Source organism: Gymnogyps californianus, chromosome 18, assembly GCF_018139145.2.
Source record: "Gymnogyps californianus isolate 813 chromosome 18, ASM1813914v2, whole genome shotgun sequence".
NCBI lineage: Eukaryota > Metazoa > Chordata > Aves > Accipitriformes > Cathartidae > Gymnogyps > Gymnogyps californianus.
Genome location: NC_059488.1, coordinates 7,261,509 through 7,280,200, shown reverse-complemented (window position 1 = coordinate 7,280,200; position 18,692 = coordinate 7,261,509). Strand labels below are relative to the sequence as shown.

General features: G+C 54.1%; 1 protein-coding gene across 1 annotated transcript; it reads right to left on the bottom strand.

Annotated features, from left to right (window-relative positions):
• Positions 1–4,045: 4,045 nt before the first annotated feature.
• PLPP7 (phospholipid phosphatase 7 (inactive)) lies at positions 4,046–17,505 on the bottom strand. The gene is made up of 2 exons (XM_050908072.1): positions 17,052–17,505; positions 4,046–4,541 (listed from the first exon to the last, which is right to left on the bottom strand). The coding sequence occupies exons 1-2, from the start codon at positions 17,500–17,502 to the stop codon at positions 4,177–4,179; spliced, it is 816 nt and encodes a 271-aa protein (XP_050764029.1). The 5' UTR covers positions 17,503–17,505; the 3' UTR covers positions 4,046–4,176.
• Between the last annotated feature and the right edge of the window lie 1,187 nt (positions 17,506–18,692).

Below are 18,692 nucleotides of genomic sequence, written 5' to 3'. Positions count from 1 at the left end.
AGCAGAATCATAAATGAAATCACCGCCACCGCAGCCTGGGACGCTCCCGGCTGCATGGACACATGCAGCGTTGATGGCAGCAGCCCCCAAACCCGTGCGCTGCGCTTGCCTCCTCTGGGGCATTTTGTTAATTCATCTGTTAAATGAACTGAAAGGCAGAAGATGCCCGAGTCAGGGGGATGGAGAGGTGTCCTGGCTTGGGAAGGACCACTCCTCCCCCAGCCTCACGCTGAGCCTTGCCTGGCTCAATTTGGGGGTCTGAAGATTCAGGGAAAACATTCACACTCCTGGGCAATCCTGAAGGAGCTCAAACCAATTGTCCTTTCGCCTCCCCACAGCCACATGGCCATGGTGAGCATCTGCACAGAGCAGCCCTGGCATCCTGCTCTGGCTCACCCAGGACAGCCGGGGCCAAACCTCTGTGTGAGCATCAGCACAAGCTCCAGGGGAGTGGAGAATGAGGCAAAAAAATTATTGGCCTTAGCTGCTGGCTTACGAGTAACGTGTGCCTGCAAGACCCACTGGTATTTCTTCCAGCCACTACTAAATGTGAGGCCAGTGGAGAGCACAACCGGGCGATGCCTCCAGCCCGTGGTCCGGCAGCGCTGCTGGGGCTGAGACCCATCCCCATCCCTCTAACACCCTCCGAGGGGGCAGAAAACCCTCCTCTGGCTGCAGGGCTTTAGGGACAGGCACACTGCATCTACGCTCCTCCTCACAAGCAGCAACTGAGGGCTGGAAGGCAGATGGCATCTGCACAGATCTAAAGCCCGAAGCCCAGGGAGATTGTCCTTTCCCTTGTGCTGCTGTGCCCTCCTTGCCTCTGAGCCAAAACACTCAGGATCCGGCCCTGGATGTCTGTGAGTGCAGCAGAGGGGGCTGAATCCCTCCCCACGCTGCCTCCCGGCTCCCCAGCACAGCCCGCAGTGGGATGGACGGGGCGGTGTTACTTGGACTGAAAGCTGGGGACAGTCCCTGCAGATTGTACCATGTCAGTGGAAGAGCCGAGTTGTCCTGTCACCGCTCCCCACGTGCCCCCCGCCCACGCGGCTGCGTCCCTGGGCGGCCGGGCTGGGGGTCTCCTGCCTCCCCCCGGGAGGTAATAGGTAACCCAGCCACAGCCTGTCCTGCCTGTTGGGTGACGGGGACAGGTAGGGACACGGAACACAGGCCAGGCAGCCCCACGGCGGTACCCGCCATCCCTCGCTGTTGCTATAGAGACAGAAGCTGGTTTTCGCCGCAGCGATGCTTTTTTTTTCTGAGCGGTACCTTCAGCATGGCAGGCAGCTGACAGAGAGGGACGAGGGATGCCATGCGGTGCCATGCCGCTTGCCTTGCCGGGAGGGTTGGGCATGGCCGAGGCAAGGCTCTGCTGGGCCTTTCCTGGTGCCTCTGTGCCCAGATCCGTGCTCACCTTGTGAGGGGTCTCCCCAAACCCTCCCTGCAGCGAGCACGTGAGCGCCGGGGCTCCCCGGCTCTGGGCACTGAAGCACTGGTGGATCGAAGGGGTGCAGGCTCTGGGAGTGCTGAGGTGGAAGGCTCCCAGGAGAAACCCTGTGTGGGAGCAAGCCCCGTCCTGCAAGCCTCAACTCACCCCAGTGAGTCACCCCAACTCACCTCTCCCTGCCCTCCTGCCTTGCTTTCCAACCACGTGCTGGGATGAGACCAGCTCGGCTGATGTCACCCACCACAGCAGCTTCTCCAGGCCACGCTCTCCTGATTACACCAGCAAAGACCAAGAGTAACTCCTCCAAAGCCATCCTGGATATACCAGGCGAAGACAACGCAAGTGCAAGGAGACCTGGACCCAGCGACACAGCTGTAGATGCATCCAGCCTATTTGCAAAGGTTCAATAAAACCTAGAGCTACAAAGTGAGAGCTTTCCACAAAGCACTCAGGGCAAAGTCTTCCCCTGCTCCCTGCCTCTTCGGGTACCCGTCTCCAGCTACACGTAACTGCATACACACGCCATCAGAGCTGCAGTAACGTGCCTCCATCCTTCCTAGGGTGAGGATAAACGCTGCCAAGTGTAATAAAGCCTGGAAGAAAGAGAAAGCACCATAGCTTCCTTCTTCACATAAATCTTTGCAGAAGAAGGAGGTTGGCAAAGAAAAACCCTGATGGAGGCCAGGCGCAGTAGCACATCTCTGCTCCCACCCGCAGCAGCACTCCCCGTTTAAACAAGCAGCAGCAGGGGAGCGGGGCAGTGCCAACCACCCCCCCCCGCTGCTCTGCCTGCTGCTGCACCAACCCGCCAGCCTGCGGGGGTAACCGGCAAGACCCACAGCTCTCCCCTTTCCTGAACACACTCAGTGACAGCCCGTCCCGAGGGACCCTCGCACAGCCCACCCCCAGGGAGCTCCGCAGGAGGCTCGTCTTTGAAGGACACGGTAGCCCTCCTTACCACGCTTCTGCTCCAGCCTCGGAGCCGGCAGCGCGGGAAGTCAGCAGCTCCCAGGGCTCTGCGCTGACATCTCAGCTGGAGATGCGTGCCAGGGATAGATTTTCTGTTTAGCTTCTTTTCATATTAATTATCAAAGAGCAACAAATGTTAGCAGCTTGCAACAGTCATTATCTGAATGTCTTCTTCTCACCAGCAGCCCCTGTAGGAAGAGGCTCCCCAACATGCAGGGATAGATGAGAGCACAAGACCCAGCTGGTTGCTCCCTGGCCTTGCAAGCCAGGTGCATTTTGCTCACTTGGGACAGACAGAAGGACAGGGATGATGGGATCCCTTCCTTCTGCAGGATGCATCCAGCCAGGGAAGGTGCTGAGTCTGGTAGCGTCCATCACCTGCCAAACATCAAACTCTCTTCTAAAGACAGAGAAACTACAGAGAACTGGAAGGTTCTGTGCAAAATATGGGATTTTCTTAGGCGCTCGTGAGGGGTGAGCTGTTTCAGAGACACCACGTTGAACATGGCCATCACCTGGGTAAAGATCAGCCAGGTTTCAAGGTGGCTGCTTGTCAATAATGGGAAGCAACAGCACCGTGTTTGGACATCAAACTCTATTCAGTAATCTCAGACCGCTTCACAGACATCAATTAGCTCAGCCTTGCAATCAAGGAAGGTCAGGAGTGCTCTCCTCATTTCATACAGGGTAAGACACAGAAACGTTCAGAATTTACCTCCGTAACGAGGTTACAGCCAAGCGAGCAGAGGCAGGGGTACGGGCAGTCCTGCCTCCCTGCCCTCTAGCTCACCGACATTGCTGGGTGTACCAGAAAACAGTCAATGCTGTACAAGACTTACCTTGGAAATTCCCATCTACAGCATCATTTGGCATAATTATAAAATCATGGCCACGAAGAGATAGAAAAAAGACTCTTTGCTGTGTATCTATAGCTGCTTTGCAAAATCACCATGATCCAGCACAATGCCTACTCAATTACTCCCTACTAGGATGAAAATGGGCAACTTGTATTTGTCCTTTACCAGACCAAAACCCCCCACACCCCCTCACAGAGCAGTTTTCTGAACAGCAGATGAAAGGCTACCTTCAGCATGCCACCTTCAGCGTCATGAGCACCCATCTAGGTCCACCCCATCCAAAGCAAAGCATTTAAGCGATCGTTTGCATCCCCTCGGTCAGCAAGACTGCAGGACCTGCACCAAGTTGAACACGTATCTCAAAGCTACACTGAACTGGCTTTTGTCCCTTCCCTCATGATAAGAACCAAACAGGGCAGGATTTTTATGATTATTTATTATCTGTGAAGTGCCGGCAGTGTCCTGACTGTACAAGACACAACTGCTGGGCTTACAAAAAGAAAAAGCACTGTGGCCAAAATCATTTAGCCTCAAAAAAGTTAAGGAACGTGTTCTCAGGAAGCTCTCAGGCGCTGCCCATCCTGAGGACGTATCAAGGTGCCGATGTGAACCACCCAAACTAGGCAGACATGTAGCTCATTTCTCTCACCCGTAAAGCTTAATTAGGTTGCTGTCCAAACACAGTTTGAGAATATGGCCAGAAGACAGGTATGGCCCTTGATTGCTAAAACCCAATCCATTGCAAGAAACATATTTTTTTTTCAGGTGGGGGAGCAACATTAAAAAACGCCACTACTCATGGAAGCTACAACTGCTTCCGACAAACAACATGTAGAAATACTAGGAGGGAGACTCTTAAAGTATCTGCTAGTTTCCAGTGGAAATGCATCAAGTCCCCCATGTTCACCAGATGGATATCAACATCTGACACGTGTTGGAAGACATCCATATCAACTCCACCAGCCTGAACTGTAAGTAGCCAAAAACAAAGCCAGACAGGACATCTGTGATGTGGTGCCGTCCGATCATGACGCGGGAAAAGCCCACACAGAGGGCCCAGAGGACCAGCAGGATCCGGAGAGGGATGGCCAAGACCAGGTGGTTGAGGAAGAACTTGGAGAGCATGGCCGCTCGGCTGGCGTGGCCAGCTGGAAACGCGTAGGTGTCCATGGTCAGGTAGTCCAACAAGCCGGGGTTGATGTCGTACGGGCCCTTCCGCTTGGCCAACTTCTGCAAACCAGCCACAATCATGATGTCCAGGAGCAGGGCTACAAAACGAGAGACAAGGAGGGAAAGGTCAGAGACAGAAGCAGAGTCAAGGCAGAATGTTCAAGGATTGTCACTGTCTTTAAATAAAGGTTTGGGTTCAGTTCCAGCCAGGTGTCCACGGTACAGCTGCACGCAGCCCCCCCCATCATCACATCACCACCCAAATGTTAATTAACCCTCCCAGTTCACCCATGGAGAAGGCAAGTACCATTATCACCATCTCACAGAGGAGAAACCCAAACCACAGAGGCAAGCGATCCGCCTGGGGAGAAAGAGAGCAACTGGCAAAGCTAAAATTAAAACTCTTTTGGCCCTCAAACCACCAGACTGGGTGTCTGTGTTTCTGTCCTCCACCCCATGCTTGAGAAACCTCATGCAGCAAGGACGTATCCCTGCCTGGGGTGGCTCTGTGCCGGGGTGACCAGGCCGCAGTGAGCAGTCGGTGGGAGGAAAGGTGCCTCACGGCACTTTCTGGTGTTGTCCCTCGTCCTCTCCCAAGCCCACCACCTCCCTCCTGCCTCTGGGATCACACCGCACTGGCAGATTGCACTAAGAAAAGAGCATTAAGAGACAGCAAGCCAAGGGGAAAGCCATGCAATAAAAAAAAAGGGCTTCTGCATTAGGAACAGCACCTCGGTGTGTTGAAGCGGAGGGCGGGCGACATCCTCCTCCATGTCTCCCACCTGTCCCTCTCCCTTTGCCGAAGCGCTGAACAGCCACAAGCCGTTTCTTGTTTCTACTTGCCTCTCGCTCCCTGTGGCTTTCTCGCTGCGAGTCACCCCATGCATCCCCTTCCCTGCACAAACGTGGCTGGGGGGTAACACACCTCCCAGCTCGAGCAAACCCAGGCTTGTGGCAGCAGAGGGACCATCCCTGCAGCTGCAGGTCTCAACACCAAATCACCTTTCTTCCCTAACTGCTTCGGGAGTGAAACCCATCAGCACTTGTCTTCATCATCCTCCTCTTCATCCCACCCCCTTTGCCCCAGCCGACAGGTACTGTCATTTCTATTTCCTAGCATCAATTTTATTTTTCTTTAATCCCCTCATCTGCTTTTCCCCAGCCCTCCTAATTAGTCAGAGTGCTGATTTCAGCTCCTCGCAGCAATGACAAGGAAATATATACCATCATAAGCACAGCCTGCTTCCTCGGCAGGAACGCGAGGGGCCAGTTGCCTGGTTCCCGGGCCCTGAAAAAGACCATTCCTTGAGAGCTGACAAGGTTTCAGGAGGATGGATGGGAGCGCGGCGGACGGCAGCAGCGGGGATGGGAAATGAGACGGCACATCGGAGGGAGGCAGCTCCTCCTGCCTGCTCGGCACCTGGCAGGAGCTGGGAAGCGAGGAGCTGTCACGGCGGCTCTGCTCGCCCGCCTCCCGCAGCGTGCCACCTCTGCGCAGCCAGCCCCCGGCATCGCTTTGGGAAGGAGCTGATATTTATCCTGGCCAAACTCTCTCCTTATGGGAGGGCTACTGTTCTTCCTCGTCTGCAGGGCATCTTGCACGGGGGACAGCAGGACCTCCCTGGACCTCCTGCCTACCAGGTCCTGCCCGAGCCACTCCTGGGCTCTCAGAGCTGTGGAGGGGAGACGGAGCAGACGAAAAGGTCTGGGCACCAGCTCCTGGCTAGCGGGAACGGCGGCACAGGCAGCAGCAACACTCCAGCTTAAACCCAACAAGAAGCAGGAGGCTGACACGAAGGAAAGGTTCATAGGCAGCATCTGAAATGAGGTGGCGAGGCTGCAGGTGGCAGGGGGATGCAAGGAGGCTGGTCACACCACCGGCTCTGTAGTGGTCGCGATGGGCTTAGGAGGACAAGGACAGCCAGGGACTCTGCACAGAGCCTGCCTGACATGACCGGCAGACGGGGAGAGAGCAGGGGGAGGTCTGCAGCCCACGGCGGGGGAGCCTAGCACTCAGCAGAGCGGTTCTCTGCGTTTTGAGATTTGCTGATATTTTTTTTTAAGGGGCTGGCTGTGGGGGAGAAAGGGAGGGAGGCATTTCAAACACAGGCTGCAGAGCCCTGGAGCAGCCACTCACCGCGGTTTCCTGTTAAGGCCGAAATGTCGTCAGCACGGCTCACAGCCGCCGAGGGTAACGAAGGGCTGGGGCTGGCCGGCCATGATGGGACCATCTTGCCGCTCGCAGACCACGGCTCTGCTCGCGCTGAGCTTCCTAAATCACCCCCAGCCCGGCTGCTCACCCCACCACGGTGACCTCCCACGGCCCGGATTCAGCAAAGTGCTTCAGGAGCTGATTTTCAGAGCTCATCGGCTGCATTGCCCATCAGTCCCATCGCACCCTGGACAAGAGCTGGGCAAGAGCTGAAGCTCTGGGACGCGATCTCGGGAGCCCAGACTCGCACATTCGTTTCTGAGAGACGACGCACCAGCGCTGCCAAGAGAAGACTCTGCCCCAAGCTGCTCCTGCTGAAGTCAGCAGCTTATTGCATTGCTGAGGAGCCCAGCCAGGACTCAGGAACCAGGCTGGGCACCCCAAAGGATCCCCAGTGTCTCCTCCATGGTGTTCAATATACTCGCTGCAGACCACTCCCCACCAAATCCGCCCGTAGATCAGTAGCACAAAAGTCGTGTTCTTTAGCGACGCGTGGTGTTCACCATTGTCCCGTCCGTATTTTGCTCTTACAAGGTTTTTTTACGGTCAAAAGTGAAGTCAGGGCAACGTGAGGGATGCAGGCATGTGTGCATGGAGGTGTTCAGGGCATGGAGAACAAGCCAAAGAGCTGTTTTAATAATCCTTTCATTCAGAAGATGAATAAAATGGGCCTTCAGTACTGCTAGGTTTGATTTTCGTCAAATGATGCACAGAAAGCAGAAAGCTTCGTTTGCCCACATTTCAAGATCTGAAGGCACGACAGCATTAAAACCGGGGGCTAATTTGCCATTAAAAGAAAAAAAACAAAGATCCCTCCGTCTGGTGCTTTTTCTGTCACTTCCCCCTGCACTTTCTGTTCCTTCCATGAAGCAACTTATTTATGAAACAGCCCCAGCAGCCTGCCCTGCTCCGGCCCCCGAGGCACGGGGTGTCCCACCGCCCTCGCCCAACTCTGGGTCTCAGCAGAGCCCCTGCAAAGCCCCGGAGAGCTGCGCTGTGCCCCTGCCCTCTCCTGCTGCTGCTGCTGCTGCTGCTGCTGCTGCTGCTGCCGGCAGCCAGGCACTGCCAGAGTGAATCAGCACGCAGCACTGCTGCCGACAGTGCTGCCAAGAGCCCATCCTTCAGGAACAGATACAGACGGTGCCGTCGCTCTGCAGCCCTGGCCCGGGCCCTATTCCCTTGCAATTCCTTGACCTACATACCCGCTTGGACTTCGGCTCGCTTGCTTTTTCCCCTTAATGCAAACCAAATCCTCCCTCCTGAGGCGGGCAGACCCCTGCCAGCATTACGCAGCTAAGGGGTTAACTTTCGCATAGGCACCCTTGGTGGGTCCAGCTGCAGGTGGGTGTCTCTGCACTGGGAAAGGTGCCTGCTGGCTACCAAAGCGGTTGCATCCGAAGCCCCTTAGCCTTGCGCTCGCCAGCGCAGCCCCAGCCACCTGCAAACCGGCATCGTCACCTTCGGTCTGCCCTTCCCCTGTCCCTAACGCAGAGACGTGCAAATCCTTCAGGCTGACCCGACTGAAGGCTGGAGGAAATATAGCCCCGGGAGAGACCGCAGAAGGGAGCCTGCAGCTGATTTACCAGCCTGCAGTTGCGCAACGCTGATCTCTGGAGACAGACGGGGCTGTCAGAGGCGTAGCAGAGATGGCAGAGTGCCACCCGACCGAGGGGTGAGATGAGAGGAGCAAGAAATTTTCATTTTAAGCATTTTGTCATCATGCCCTTCCCCCAGATCCAGGTAGCACTGGATTTAAAACAGGCAGCATTGGATGTAAAATCCAGGTAGTGCTGGATTTAAAAGAGCGGAGGAAGGATTAGCTCTAGCCCATCGCTCCTTTCACATTTTTCTGAAACAGATCCAGAATTTCCCCTTTGACCTGGTGTTAAGGGAAACAATCCTTCAGATTTCCACTGCAAAACCATCTGATCGCAAAAAGCTCTATTAACATCTAAAATATCCTTAAAGCACAAAACCAAAGAGCAAATCTTGTCTGCCTGCGACAATTTTAGCATCAGAGATCACCTTGGTATTGCAAATAGCCAACATCTGGCATCAGATGCACAGTAAATGAGCTGAAAGTGAGCCTCTTGAGCAGACGTTTTATATCTATTAATAAGAAAAGGAAAACAATTATCTGCCTTGCTCCTACCACCAAATGTTAGGAGCCCATTAAGAGTGGAGACGAGCGGAGAGGCGAGCCCTGCGCAGGCAGAGCACAAGGACGAACCTCAAGCATCGTTGCAGCAGAACCAAGCCAAACCCCAAAGCTGGTATTTAAGAGAAGTCGAAACAGTTGGACATCCCCTGTCACCGTAAGGTCCTTTCCGTCCCAGCGCCTGAGGTGCCATCTCTGCTGCCACCCCGTATGGAGCAGGGGCTGAAAGAGGCTGCGGATGGGGCGAGCACCCTCGGGGGCATCGCCTGACCCAGGTCGGAGCCAGGCAGCATCTCCAGGGACGGAGGCAGATTCCAGCTGAGATGTTTATATAAACATGTTATCAAAACCGCAGCTGAAAAATAACCTGGGTGCAGTGCTGGGGGCGGGGGGGGGGGGGAAAAAGGAGAAAGCCAAAAAAGCCCTTGGCCTCGTCTGCTCCTGCAGCCGTGATTCACATGACTTCACGCACATGGGGCTGCTCGGATGAGACAAGGCTGCTCTACAGAGCCCAGCCCGTGAGACCAGGATCAGAAACAGAGTCACGAGCTGGACTCAGCCTCCCAGAACTGCGACTGAGCGCACAGGGAGAGGAAAAGGCGGAGGTAAAAGCCCAGGAACGAAGAGCGAGCCCTTCCCGTGAGCTCAGGAGGCACCCAAGCGTGGGAGCAGATGTGCATCGGACAAACCCCTCTGCCCAGCCCCAGCACCATTTTAAAGCAAAGCCAAGCTGGCGGTAACTCATTGCCTGGGCTTCAGAGCCTGCAGCCTGCTCTGATCCAGGTCCCACCGTGCTGGAGGCCACACCAACCCTGCTGAGATGGCATGTGCTCCCCGCCACAGCTGCCGAGGCCACGAGTAGGGCTAAGGCTGGCTTTGAAGGTGCTGTATTTCCCAGACTAGCCAACCTCACTCAGTAGTGAACCCTGGACAAATGTCACCATTCCCAGGAAACAGTTTGTTTTGCCCCATAATTAGAATTCATAATTTTTTTCCTTTTTTCTTTTTACTTACATGCCCCCTCCTACTGCTTCTGAACTTCCCAAATCTCCCGCAGGCATTAGGCTCCCTGACCTGGAAAATGAGCTGTTTGCAGCCTTGACTAGTTGACATTAATGAAAAATGCAGGTTTCAAAAGCATCTTCACCCTCTCGCCGATGGAGTTGGTGGCCGCTGGAAGAGGTCCACTCCTCTGGAATGAACGCCTCTACTCCATTTTCTTCCCCAAATGTGGTACTATTAGGTGTAAGAGCTGACAAAAGGCACAGATGGCATGACACATTGAAGAACCAATGAATCAGACACTGCAGCGTTTTGGGGGGAAGTTATTTTTTGGCTGAACAAGCAGCAGCGTGGGGTAACTGGCCACGGGGAGGTGAAAAAATGGTGGAAAGCAGCATTGTGCAATTAATTAAACAACAACAAAAAAACCCCTAAAAATAGATCCGCTATATCCTAGATGATTAGAAACAGCCCCGAGTGCAAACACAGGCTGCCTGGAGTTCTCCCCTTGGAAATACTGTGCCCCTGGGAGCTGGGCAATTTGTATCTCAGCATCAATTACTGAGCGAGGCTGCCTCGCCGGGGGTCTGCACGGCCCGGGGAAGAGACACGGGCGAGAGGGTGAGCGCAGAGAGAAGGCCTTGTGCTGATGGGGAAAATGAGCTGAGCAGCCCCCAGGACGGCTGAGCTGCCTCCCAGAAGGGCTCCGGCAGCTTGCAATGCCCCTGTACGCTACGGCAGCAGTGCAGGTAACATCAGCACATCCCAGAACCACGCGCTGCAACACACACAAGCACGACGGCACCGTACGGGGTGAGCTGGAGGAAGAAAACTGCCTTGGGCTGACTACCAACAGCATGTCCCAGCCCACAAAGGCTGGGCTCCTTGCTTGGACTCAGTGCTATTTAGGCTTGTGTTTACACCCCGCTGCCTTCAATAAGGCAAATCGGCCAAAAAAAAATTGGGGCTGATTCTGTGGTGCTCAGAGGGCCTCCAACCATCACATCTCATGGTGTGTTAAAGACCTGGATCAGTTAGGTCTGCCTAACTAGGTCTGCATCCCTGTACCGATGGAAATGGAGAGCAAGACCAGAACTGCGTTCCAGGTGAAAACACAGCACTTTCTTCCAAGGGGAGGAAAAAGAGACAGTTCATCTGATTCCCCTCTCCCATCCCCATCCTCCACCAAGCCTGGCCCGGAGCAGGATACTCGATGGGCTCTCCCTGCCCACTGCTCCTCCCAGCGACTCACCTCGCTGCCCAACGCTCCTCCACCTTCCTCTTCCCAACCACTGCTCCTGTCAAGGCATGTTAGAGCCAAACACGCTCACCCATTTCTTGGGATCTCCCTTCAGGCCAGAGCCTGGCTCCGCTTCTCTGGCCAGGCTGGCTCTGCCTGAGTGAAACAACTACCGTCCCCTTTGAGCTCCAGGCAGGGGCACTGGGAAGATGTTCCCAGAGTGACAGACATAAGGATGACTCATTTCCCATGTTTATTCCCCCTCTTCCCATTCAACAACCCTCGCACTTCTTTTCTCTTTCACTCTGCATTCAGGCTCTGGAACATTTCGCCTGCTCGCTCTGCGCGAGGGTTGGATTTCAGCTTACTGCAGTTTCCCCAAGGGCTGCACACTGATGGCTGCAGGGCTCACAGCATCCTCAGCGCCAAGCAGCTGGCCAGGACCTGAGCTCCTTGATGCTGCCCGGTACCAAGGGGCTGATCAGACCATGGGTCTGATAGAGACCCTACGTGGGTCCCTGGAAATACCCCCCTACCTGCTCCAGCCACAGCCAAATGGGTCCCAGCCTGTCACTGACTGTCCTTTATGTGAAGGGACACTGCAGACTTGCAAGCCTGCCCTGCAGTGAACAGTATACATTCGCTACAGAGGAGGCAGGCGAGGAAGGGAAGGGGGCAGGGAAGCCGGGAGAGCTGGGCATCGCTTGCTGTTCAGAGATGCCTGAGCTCATCAGCTGTGAAGGGATGAAGGGTGAGGACAGCACCCACCAAAGGACCAGGGACTTTAACTGCTGTATCTGGGCAGGACAACAAGAGGCAGATTAGCAGCCTGATGTGATGAAGAGGAGTATTTAATGCCAGGCTGGACCTGTGTCTAGATGCTAGATGCAGGGAGTGGGCATCTGTGTTGTTCCCTCTGACTGGCACCCACCATGGGTTGGGTTACTTGACATTTAAGCGTTTCCACCTCGCTGGGCAGATGTGCTGCAAACTTGCTGAGACCTCAGTGGGCACTGGCCGGAGTGGGAGGGGAGCAGGACAGGGGCTGAACCTCCTCCATGTGCCAGGTTTTACAAGGAGGGGATGGTTCACGCAGGGCACCAGCTCCAGAGCTGCTCTCCCCTTCCCTGCCGAAACGTCATCTGCCCTGTCTAGCTCAGAAAATCCCCAGCTTCACAGTGGGAAAATGAAAGGAGAAAAAATAGACACATCTGGCCCCAAACCATCTCTGGGGCTCTCGGCTTAGCAAGCTCTGCTGCGTACGGACTGATCCATCTGCTGTGCAACTCCCCGGCCTCTCTGCTGGGTCTGGGCTGCCGAGCCCTGAGGCTCGACAGGATGAGCTTGTCTGTACTGCCTGGGCATTTAATCTGCTCTGTGACCTTTACCAGCAGTGGGCTGTACTATCTGTATTTTCACCACACGGTCTCCAAAGAAAAGCACGACAATACCTGAAGCATCTCTGTATTGTTCGAGCAGGGTCAGCAGGGTCTCGAGGGGCCTGGTGAAGGCATTTCTCACTCTCTTTCCTTCCTAACCCACCACTTCCCTGCTGATCTGATCTTGCTTGGAAGCTGCCAGGGTGCGACTGCAGAGTGCTGGCCATATATATGTATTCATAAATATATCTGTATATTTTAAATAAATATATATATGGCTCAGGATAAAGTCACAGCTCGGCAGGGGACTATGCCTCAGAATATCATGGCTCGGTTCCCGGCCAGACTAAAGCTAGGTCAGTATTCAGGGAGAAGGCTGGAGAGCGCAAGAACTGCCTTCTTGCTGACCTTTGGGAGTGGAGAAGTCACCCTGGGCTCCCCTCCTTTCCTCCTCCTGTGGCAAGCCACCCATCCTCAGCCTGCCACGCTGCTCGCGATGATACGTCCACACCCTGCGGCACTGCTTTACTTGATGGCGATAAATGCTTAGTGACAGCACCGAAGAGCCAACCCGCCCATCAGAAGCGGGATGCAGAGCCAGCTGGTGACAGATGAGGACTGGGACCTGTGTCACTGAGACAGCAGGCAAAGAGAAGACCAGGGCTTTCTCTTCTCCTAGTCTGAATATCTATTTCAGAAAGCCATGACCAAAGCAGAACCAGTTAATGGCTGGTATTTCAAACCGAGCACAAATAGGTATTTTATGTGCAAGGGTTAACCAAGCAGGTGATACCTTCCGACAGCAAAGGCACATGGCTGGACTGCAGGTAACGAAACAAGGTGGTGATTTGGCTCTAAACACAATAGGTGGACTTCACTGGAGTGACCACTTTGGGTAGATGACCATATTCCATCCCCATCACAGTAAGAACGTGCCTGGACCTGGAAAGACCATCAGTCTAACGAGATCAATCTGTTTAGCTTAATAAATAGGAGGTGAAGAAATGACTTGAGTACTATCCAAAATATTGAAAGGCAGAAGAGTTGTTGGCTACAAGAGCTATTCAGCTGAAGAGACAAGGGTATGCAGATGCAATGAAGGGAAGAGTCAAACTAAAAGCAAGGCGCTTGTGACAATACCTACCACTGCAGTAATATAGAAATGCTTCTGACAAGTTCACCCTCACTTGTAATTGTACATCAGATTGAGTGTTTGGGTTTTTTCCCTTAACAAATTGAACAGGAATAAATTAAGGGATGTGCTACAGCCTGTATTTTGCCGTGGGTTAGATCAATGATCCAAATGTTCTTTGCTGGCTTTGCAGTCAATGAATCACTAAATTTGGATCCACATCCTCACCAGATGGATCAGAACCAGAAACCGAGGTACTGCTTCCCCCAGGGTTTAATGGAGTTTCTGTCTGGTTCTGAAGCAGATCTGGGAGTTTTAGTGAAAGTTTTATATCTGTTTCCCCCCTGAAAGCCCAATTGCAAGGCTCAAACGATTTTCTAAGCACCTCAGTTTTCATGAAATCCTTGTGATTGCAGAGAAAAGCTTGAACAGTCCTAAAAGTTCCAACACTGGCAGACAAATAAAATGAACTCTAAAGCTGGGGGGTTTCCTGAGTTATGATTTTCTCAATTTGGCCGGGGGGTGCAGACTTTCTTCCTGACTCTTCAACAGCCAGGGTTGGCAATGCTGAGATAGTCTTCCTGAAAGCACATTCTGGCAGAGGGATTTTTACAGTGGGCACAGATATCTGATTTCTTCCATCTTTTCAGTAACAGGCTGTGAGCGTGCTTCTCTGGCTGTTTGGCATTTGCTGGAAAAGATTACGATGAGAAGGAGAATCAATAAATTCCATCACAGATGACAAACATGGAGGGAAAACATTGCTTGGGGTTGCTAATCAACATCTGCAGTTGGGATGGATGGAGCATCCCGGGGTCAGACCCCCTCACCCGAAATGCTCCCACATGTGTTGGCAAAGCTCCCGCCAAGAGCTCCTCAGGCGCAAGTGCCCCCCCTCCATCTGCAGTGGTGCTTCTGCCAGGTTCCCAGTCCCACTTCAGCAGTCTCCTGTCTCCTTGCCTTGAAAGCCTGATTGCAAATCCTAAACAAGTGCTCTGTGATGGGCTGGCTCCCTGCCCAGAGACTGCATCAGAAATTCTGCTTGATGTATCAAACTCTCAGCAAGCCGGGGGAAGGGAGGAGAGCCAGGGGAGGTAAGGAAGAGGTACCATAGACAACCCCAACTTCCCTGCTTCCCTCTTCCCAGGAGACCAGGGAAGCACCCGGAGGTTCCCTTCCCTTTGACCTGTCCCTACCCATGAGGGCTTTACACCACATCCTGATGGATTTGATCCACAGGAAAACAGCAGCGAGAGGGACCAAGGATGCCAGATGCAGCAATCATGCCATACCCTTCCTATTTACTCATGAGACCCCACTTCTCACGGGATCTGTCTAGGTCCACCAGCCTCACACTTCCCAGCCAGACTCCTTCCTCCATCAGCAATGCAGGTGTTATGGCAGCAGCTACTCGGATATTCGGAGTTCCTGACTGTGATCTTAAATATCAAACCAAGGCCACGCTCACAGCAGAGATCTGCTCTGTGGGGTGACACAAGTCCTGCTGAGGAAGCTCTGACAAGAGAGGCTCAGGGCACCTTGGTCAGTCCCACCAGTCAGTGTTTTCCACTCGGAGGGCAAAGCGGGGGTCTTTGGAGGCTGCCAGACCTACGGAGCTGTCAAGTCACGTCGTGAACTAGTCCTTCACATAATTTAACTATTTTCTTTCTTGGCAGGTGGACAAGAGGGATGGGAGTAGCGTGTCTAGGTAAGGAAGCAAGACTTCAGAAACCCTCCGAGTTGTCCCCAGGCACCACATTTGAGCTCAGGAGACCTGGAGACGCAGGTAGTGCTGCAGGGCTGAGGTCTCCCAGCGATGACCTGATACTCAAAACTTCAACGTGACCTGGAGGTGGCTTTGCATTTGGCCTCCTCTCATGGCAACAGAAGGGCGAGAAAACCGTTCTTGTTTTTAAGCCAAAGGTGGCGTTAGCTCTTTATAAGGATCTCAAATATTTTGGAGTCAAAGAGGTCAGTTTTCAGGCTCCAAAAGCGTCAGAGGCTCTTGGGTCAAGAGACATCTGGAAACTGTGCTGGTTGATGTTAGTCACCTACTATTTCATCCTCGTGCCCTTTTAAATGGAGCTTCTTTTCTCAGTGAGAGGTTGACCCAGCACACCGAGGAGCCCCTGGAAGAAGTGCTGACGTCGGCGGGCTCTGCATCACGCCGATGCTATTCTGGCTTCTTCCCCGCGATGGCCTCCCTTCATTAGATGTCACAGCACGAGGACAGTCTCTTTCAAAGGCAGAGGGGAGAAAAGGCTGCTACCGCTGTGCTTTTCAAGACAGTTCAGCGCAATCTTCGCCCTCTCCGAAGGATGAACTTGTGAAAAAAAACCTGGGGCCATGTTGCAGAGCCCATATTGCGTCGCAGTTGGCCCCTGCGGACAGGACATCCCTTTCCTGAGGTGCCTCTGAAATAAAATGTCCCTGTGTCCCCGCTTTGCTGACAAGCAAAGGCCTAAATCCAATGTTTTCAATTTCTCTTACCAACCAAAAGTGGGAGCGCCGATCGCTGTTTTTTGGGGGAGGGTGAAACACGAGGGTGGATCACGGCCAGATGAGATAGATAGTAATTAGTCACAAGGCAAAATACGGTAACTGGGCCCCATGCCAAAGGCAGAAGAGCGAGAAGAGCAAGGTCCTCAGGTAGACATGGCCAGGGTGGGTTGGGGCCAGGATCTAAGGCAAGTCACGCCTAGAGTGACAGCCTAGTCACTGGTGGGACATCGGTCCACACGGGTGCGATGGGTCCTGCTCAACTGAGAAGGCAACTCTTTTAACACATCCCAACCTCCAGAAACAAGGACACTGACCACCGCAGAAGAAAGGACCAGCAGGAGAGACAGAAACATCCCAGCCCGTCTGCACAGCCTCTGGGTCAAATTAGCACATGGAAACGGGGACAGCAGCAAGAAAGGTCCTCATGGGAAGGAGGATGCAAGATCAAACCGCAGCAGGGAAGGAGACAGGACTCCATCACGCGGCGGCTGAGACAGGGAGCCAGGGTCTGTTCAAGAAGGTGGTGAGAGGATGGAAATCTTTTTTTCTCAAGAATATCCTCAGGAATTGATCCAGATATCAAAGATTAAAATCTTTGTTTTCCCCACCTATCAAACCACCAAGGCAGATGACCATAGATTAAACAAAAGACATCGCTGCTGATATCCACCTGCACATCACAAACACTTCCTTGGTCTGACTGGACAACCCTGTCCCATGCAGGACTGGGGACCTACCCCTACTCCATGGGTGTCACCAGCTACCAGGATTACTCCATCCCTCTTAGACGACTTTTTGCTACATCCATCACCCATGGTACCCAGGACCGAGACGGCCAATAAGTGCAGCATTCACCCTAAAGGTCACTCCCTGCTTCCTGACCACATCGCTGGCTGGGAGCAGTCAGAGGAGGAGTCCCAGTGCCGCTGTCCCTTGTGACCAGGGCTGGGCTTTCCCGGTGGGGAGGGAGGTTTGCCACTCACCTAGCAGCAGGTTCATGAGGACCTCTTGGCCTGCCAGCGTGCTGCTCTTCACCAGGCAGATGAGCGTACCCGCAATCCAGGGGATCCCATGCCCCGTTATCCCCAGGAGGTTAATCATGGAGCGGGCACCGCCCCAGGAGGAGGCTCTGTTGGCACACACTCCCAGCCTCTTGGACATGCAGATATCGATGGCCAGCAGGGAGTTGAAGGCGATTCCCTTGAAGGAGGGGTTGAGCTGCATGCAGTCCTCTTCGGGCAGCTGCTGCGACTGCCTCCGCTCCTTGGGGTTGCTGTTCTGGGCACCAGCTGCCCCGGCCTGGCCGCTCTGCTTTCTGCCGGAGCTCCTGCTCTCCTGGTTCCCCTTCAAGGGCTGATTCAGGGAGAGGAACTCAGCCCTGTTGAGGACATTGTTCCTGTCTCTTGCCCTGGACCGCGGCTGGGATGCTGGCATTGCAGTCTCTCTCTAACGCAACCTGCTTTGCAAATACCGGGAAGGAGAGAAATTCCTCTTCTCCCTGCAGAAAGCTTCCCCACTCCCACCCTCACGAGCCGTGAATTTGGGAAGCTACAAAGGTTCCCCTCTGTTGCAGTTGCCCCCAGCACAGACTGCAGCTGTTAAATATAGAGTAAGGAATGCACATGGCTGTTTACTTCATGGGCCTAGCAAGCTTGGAAGGAAAATTAATGCCAGGCTTGGCAGCCACTCCAGTGCCAGGGAAAAAGGTTAAACAGCCAATAGTTTGGAAGAAGAGGAGGGAAAAGCGTTGTGCCAAAGGTTGGTTGCTTCTGGCCTGGTCTATTTAAATCTTCCAATTGCTTATTCCCCTGGGCTGCACGGGAAACTGGGAAATGTAGTTTTTTGCACTACAATTCACATTTCAGTATCGGAGCGTCAGAGCTGGAGGAGATCACGGCATCCCCCCCTCCCCACGGCAGCTGGTATTGCTCCTACGGTGCGCTGTGCTGCCTGGCTTTGCAAGCTCCAAGGCTGGGCATTGCTCGGGGGCTTCCCCCACGGGGCTTTCCCTGGGTATCTTCTCGATTTGTCTGTTCTGCAACGTCTCACCCCCTGCGAGGGCACACTAAATACCACCTTCCTCTCCCTGGTACGGATACCTTTCAAACATCACTACCCGCATCCTCTCTCCCTGCTCAGGGTGCGCCCCTGCAGCGACTTCCATCACTCACCTCGGCCCCAGCCCCAAGGAGAAGCAGCGCCTGACTCCTGATTAAAAGAGACACTGCTAATGAATTCCCATCCCCCTGCCCCCAGCACTGAGCGTGGCCTCAATACCGCACATGTTTCTGCCGTGTCATCCGGCATCGCAGATCCCACGCTGAGAGCAGGTGACAGGCGGTGCCCGCGTCCCGGAGCTGCGGATGTGATCAGCAGCACAGGTACCGGCCCCAGGGGAGCGGGCATCGCGGGACGGGGAGGAGGAAGGCTTCCCGCAGTGTGGGCTGAGATGCCGCGGGCTCATGCCAGGCCCTGGGGAGTCCTGCAGAGGACAGGGAAGACCTGCCATCCCTCCTGCCACGGCGCATTGGGCTCCATCGCTTTGTCCATGCACGGCTGCTGTCAGCCTCCCAGCTCCCCACCGCAGCTGGGGGTGAACCCCTCTGAGGCATCTCCCACGAGCT

Excerpts from the sequence above, each read along its gene's own strand:
- PLPP7 (XM_050908072.1), bottom strand. The coding sequence starts at position 17,502 with ATGCCAGCATCCCAGCCGCGGTCCAGGGCAAGAGACAGGAACAATGTC. Across the intron at positions 4,542-17,051 it reads CCTCATGAACCTGCTGCTAG|CCCTGCTCCTGGACATCATG; the intron begins GTGAGTGGCAAA and ends CTCGTTTTGTAG.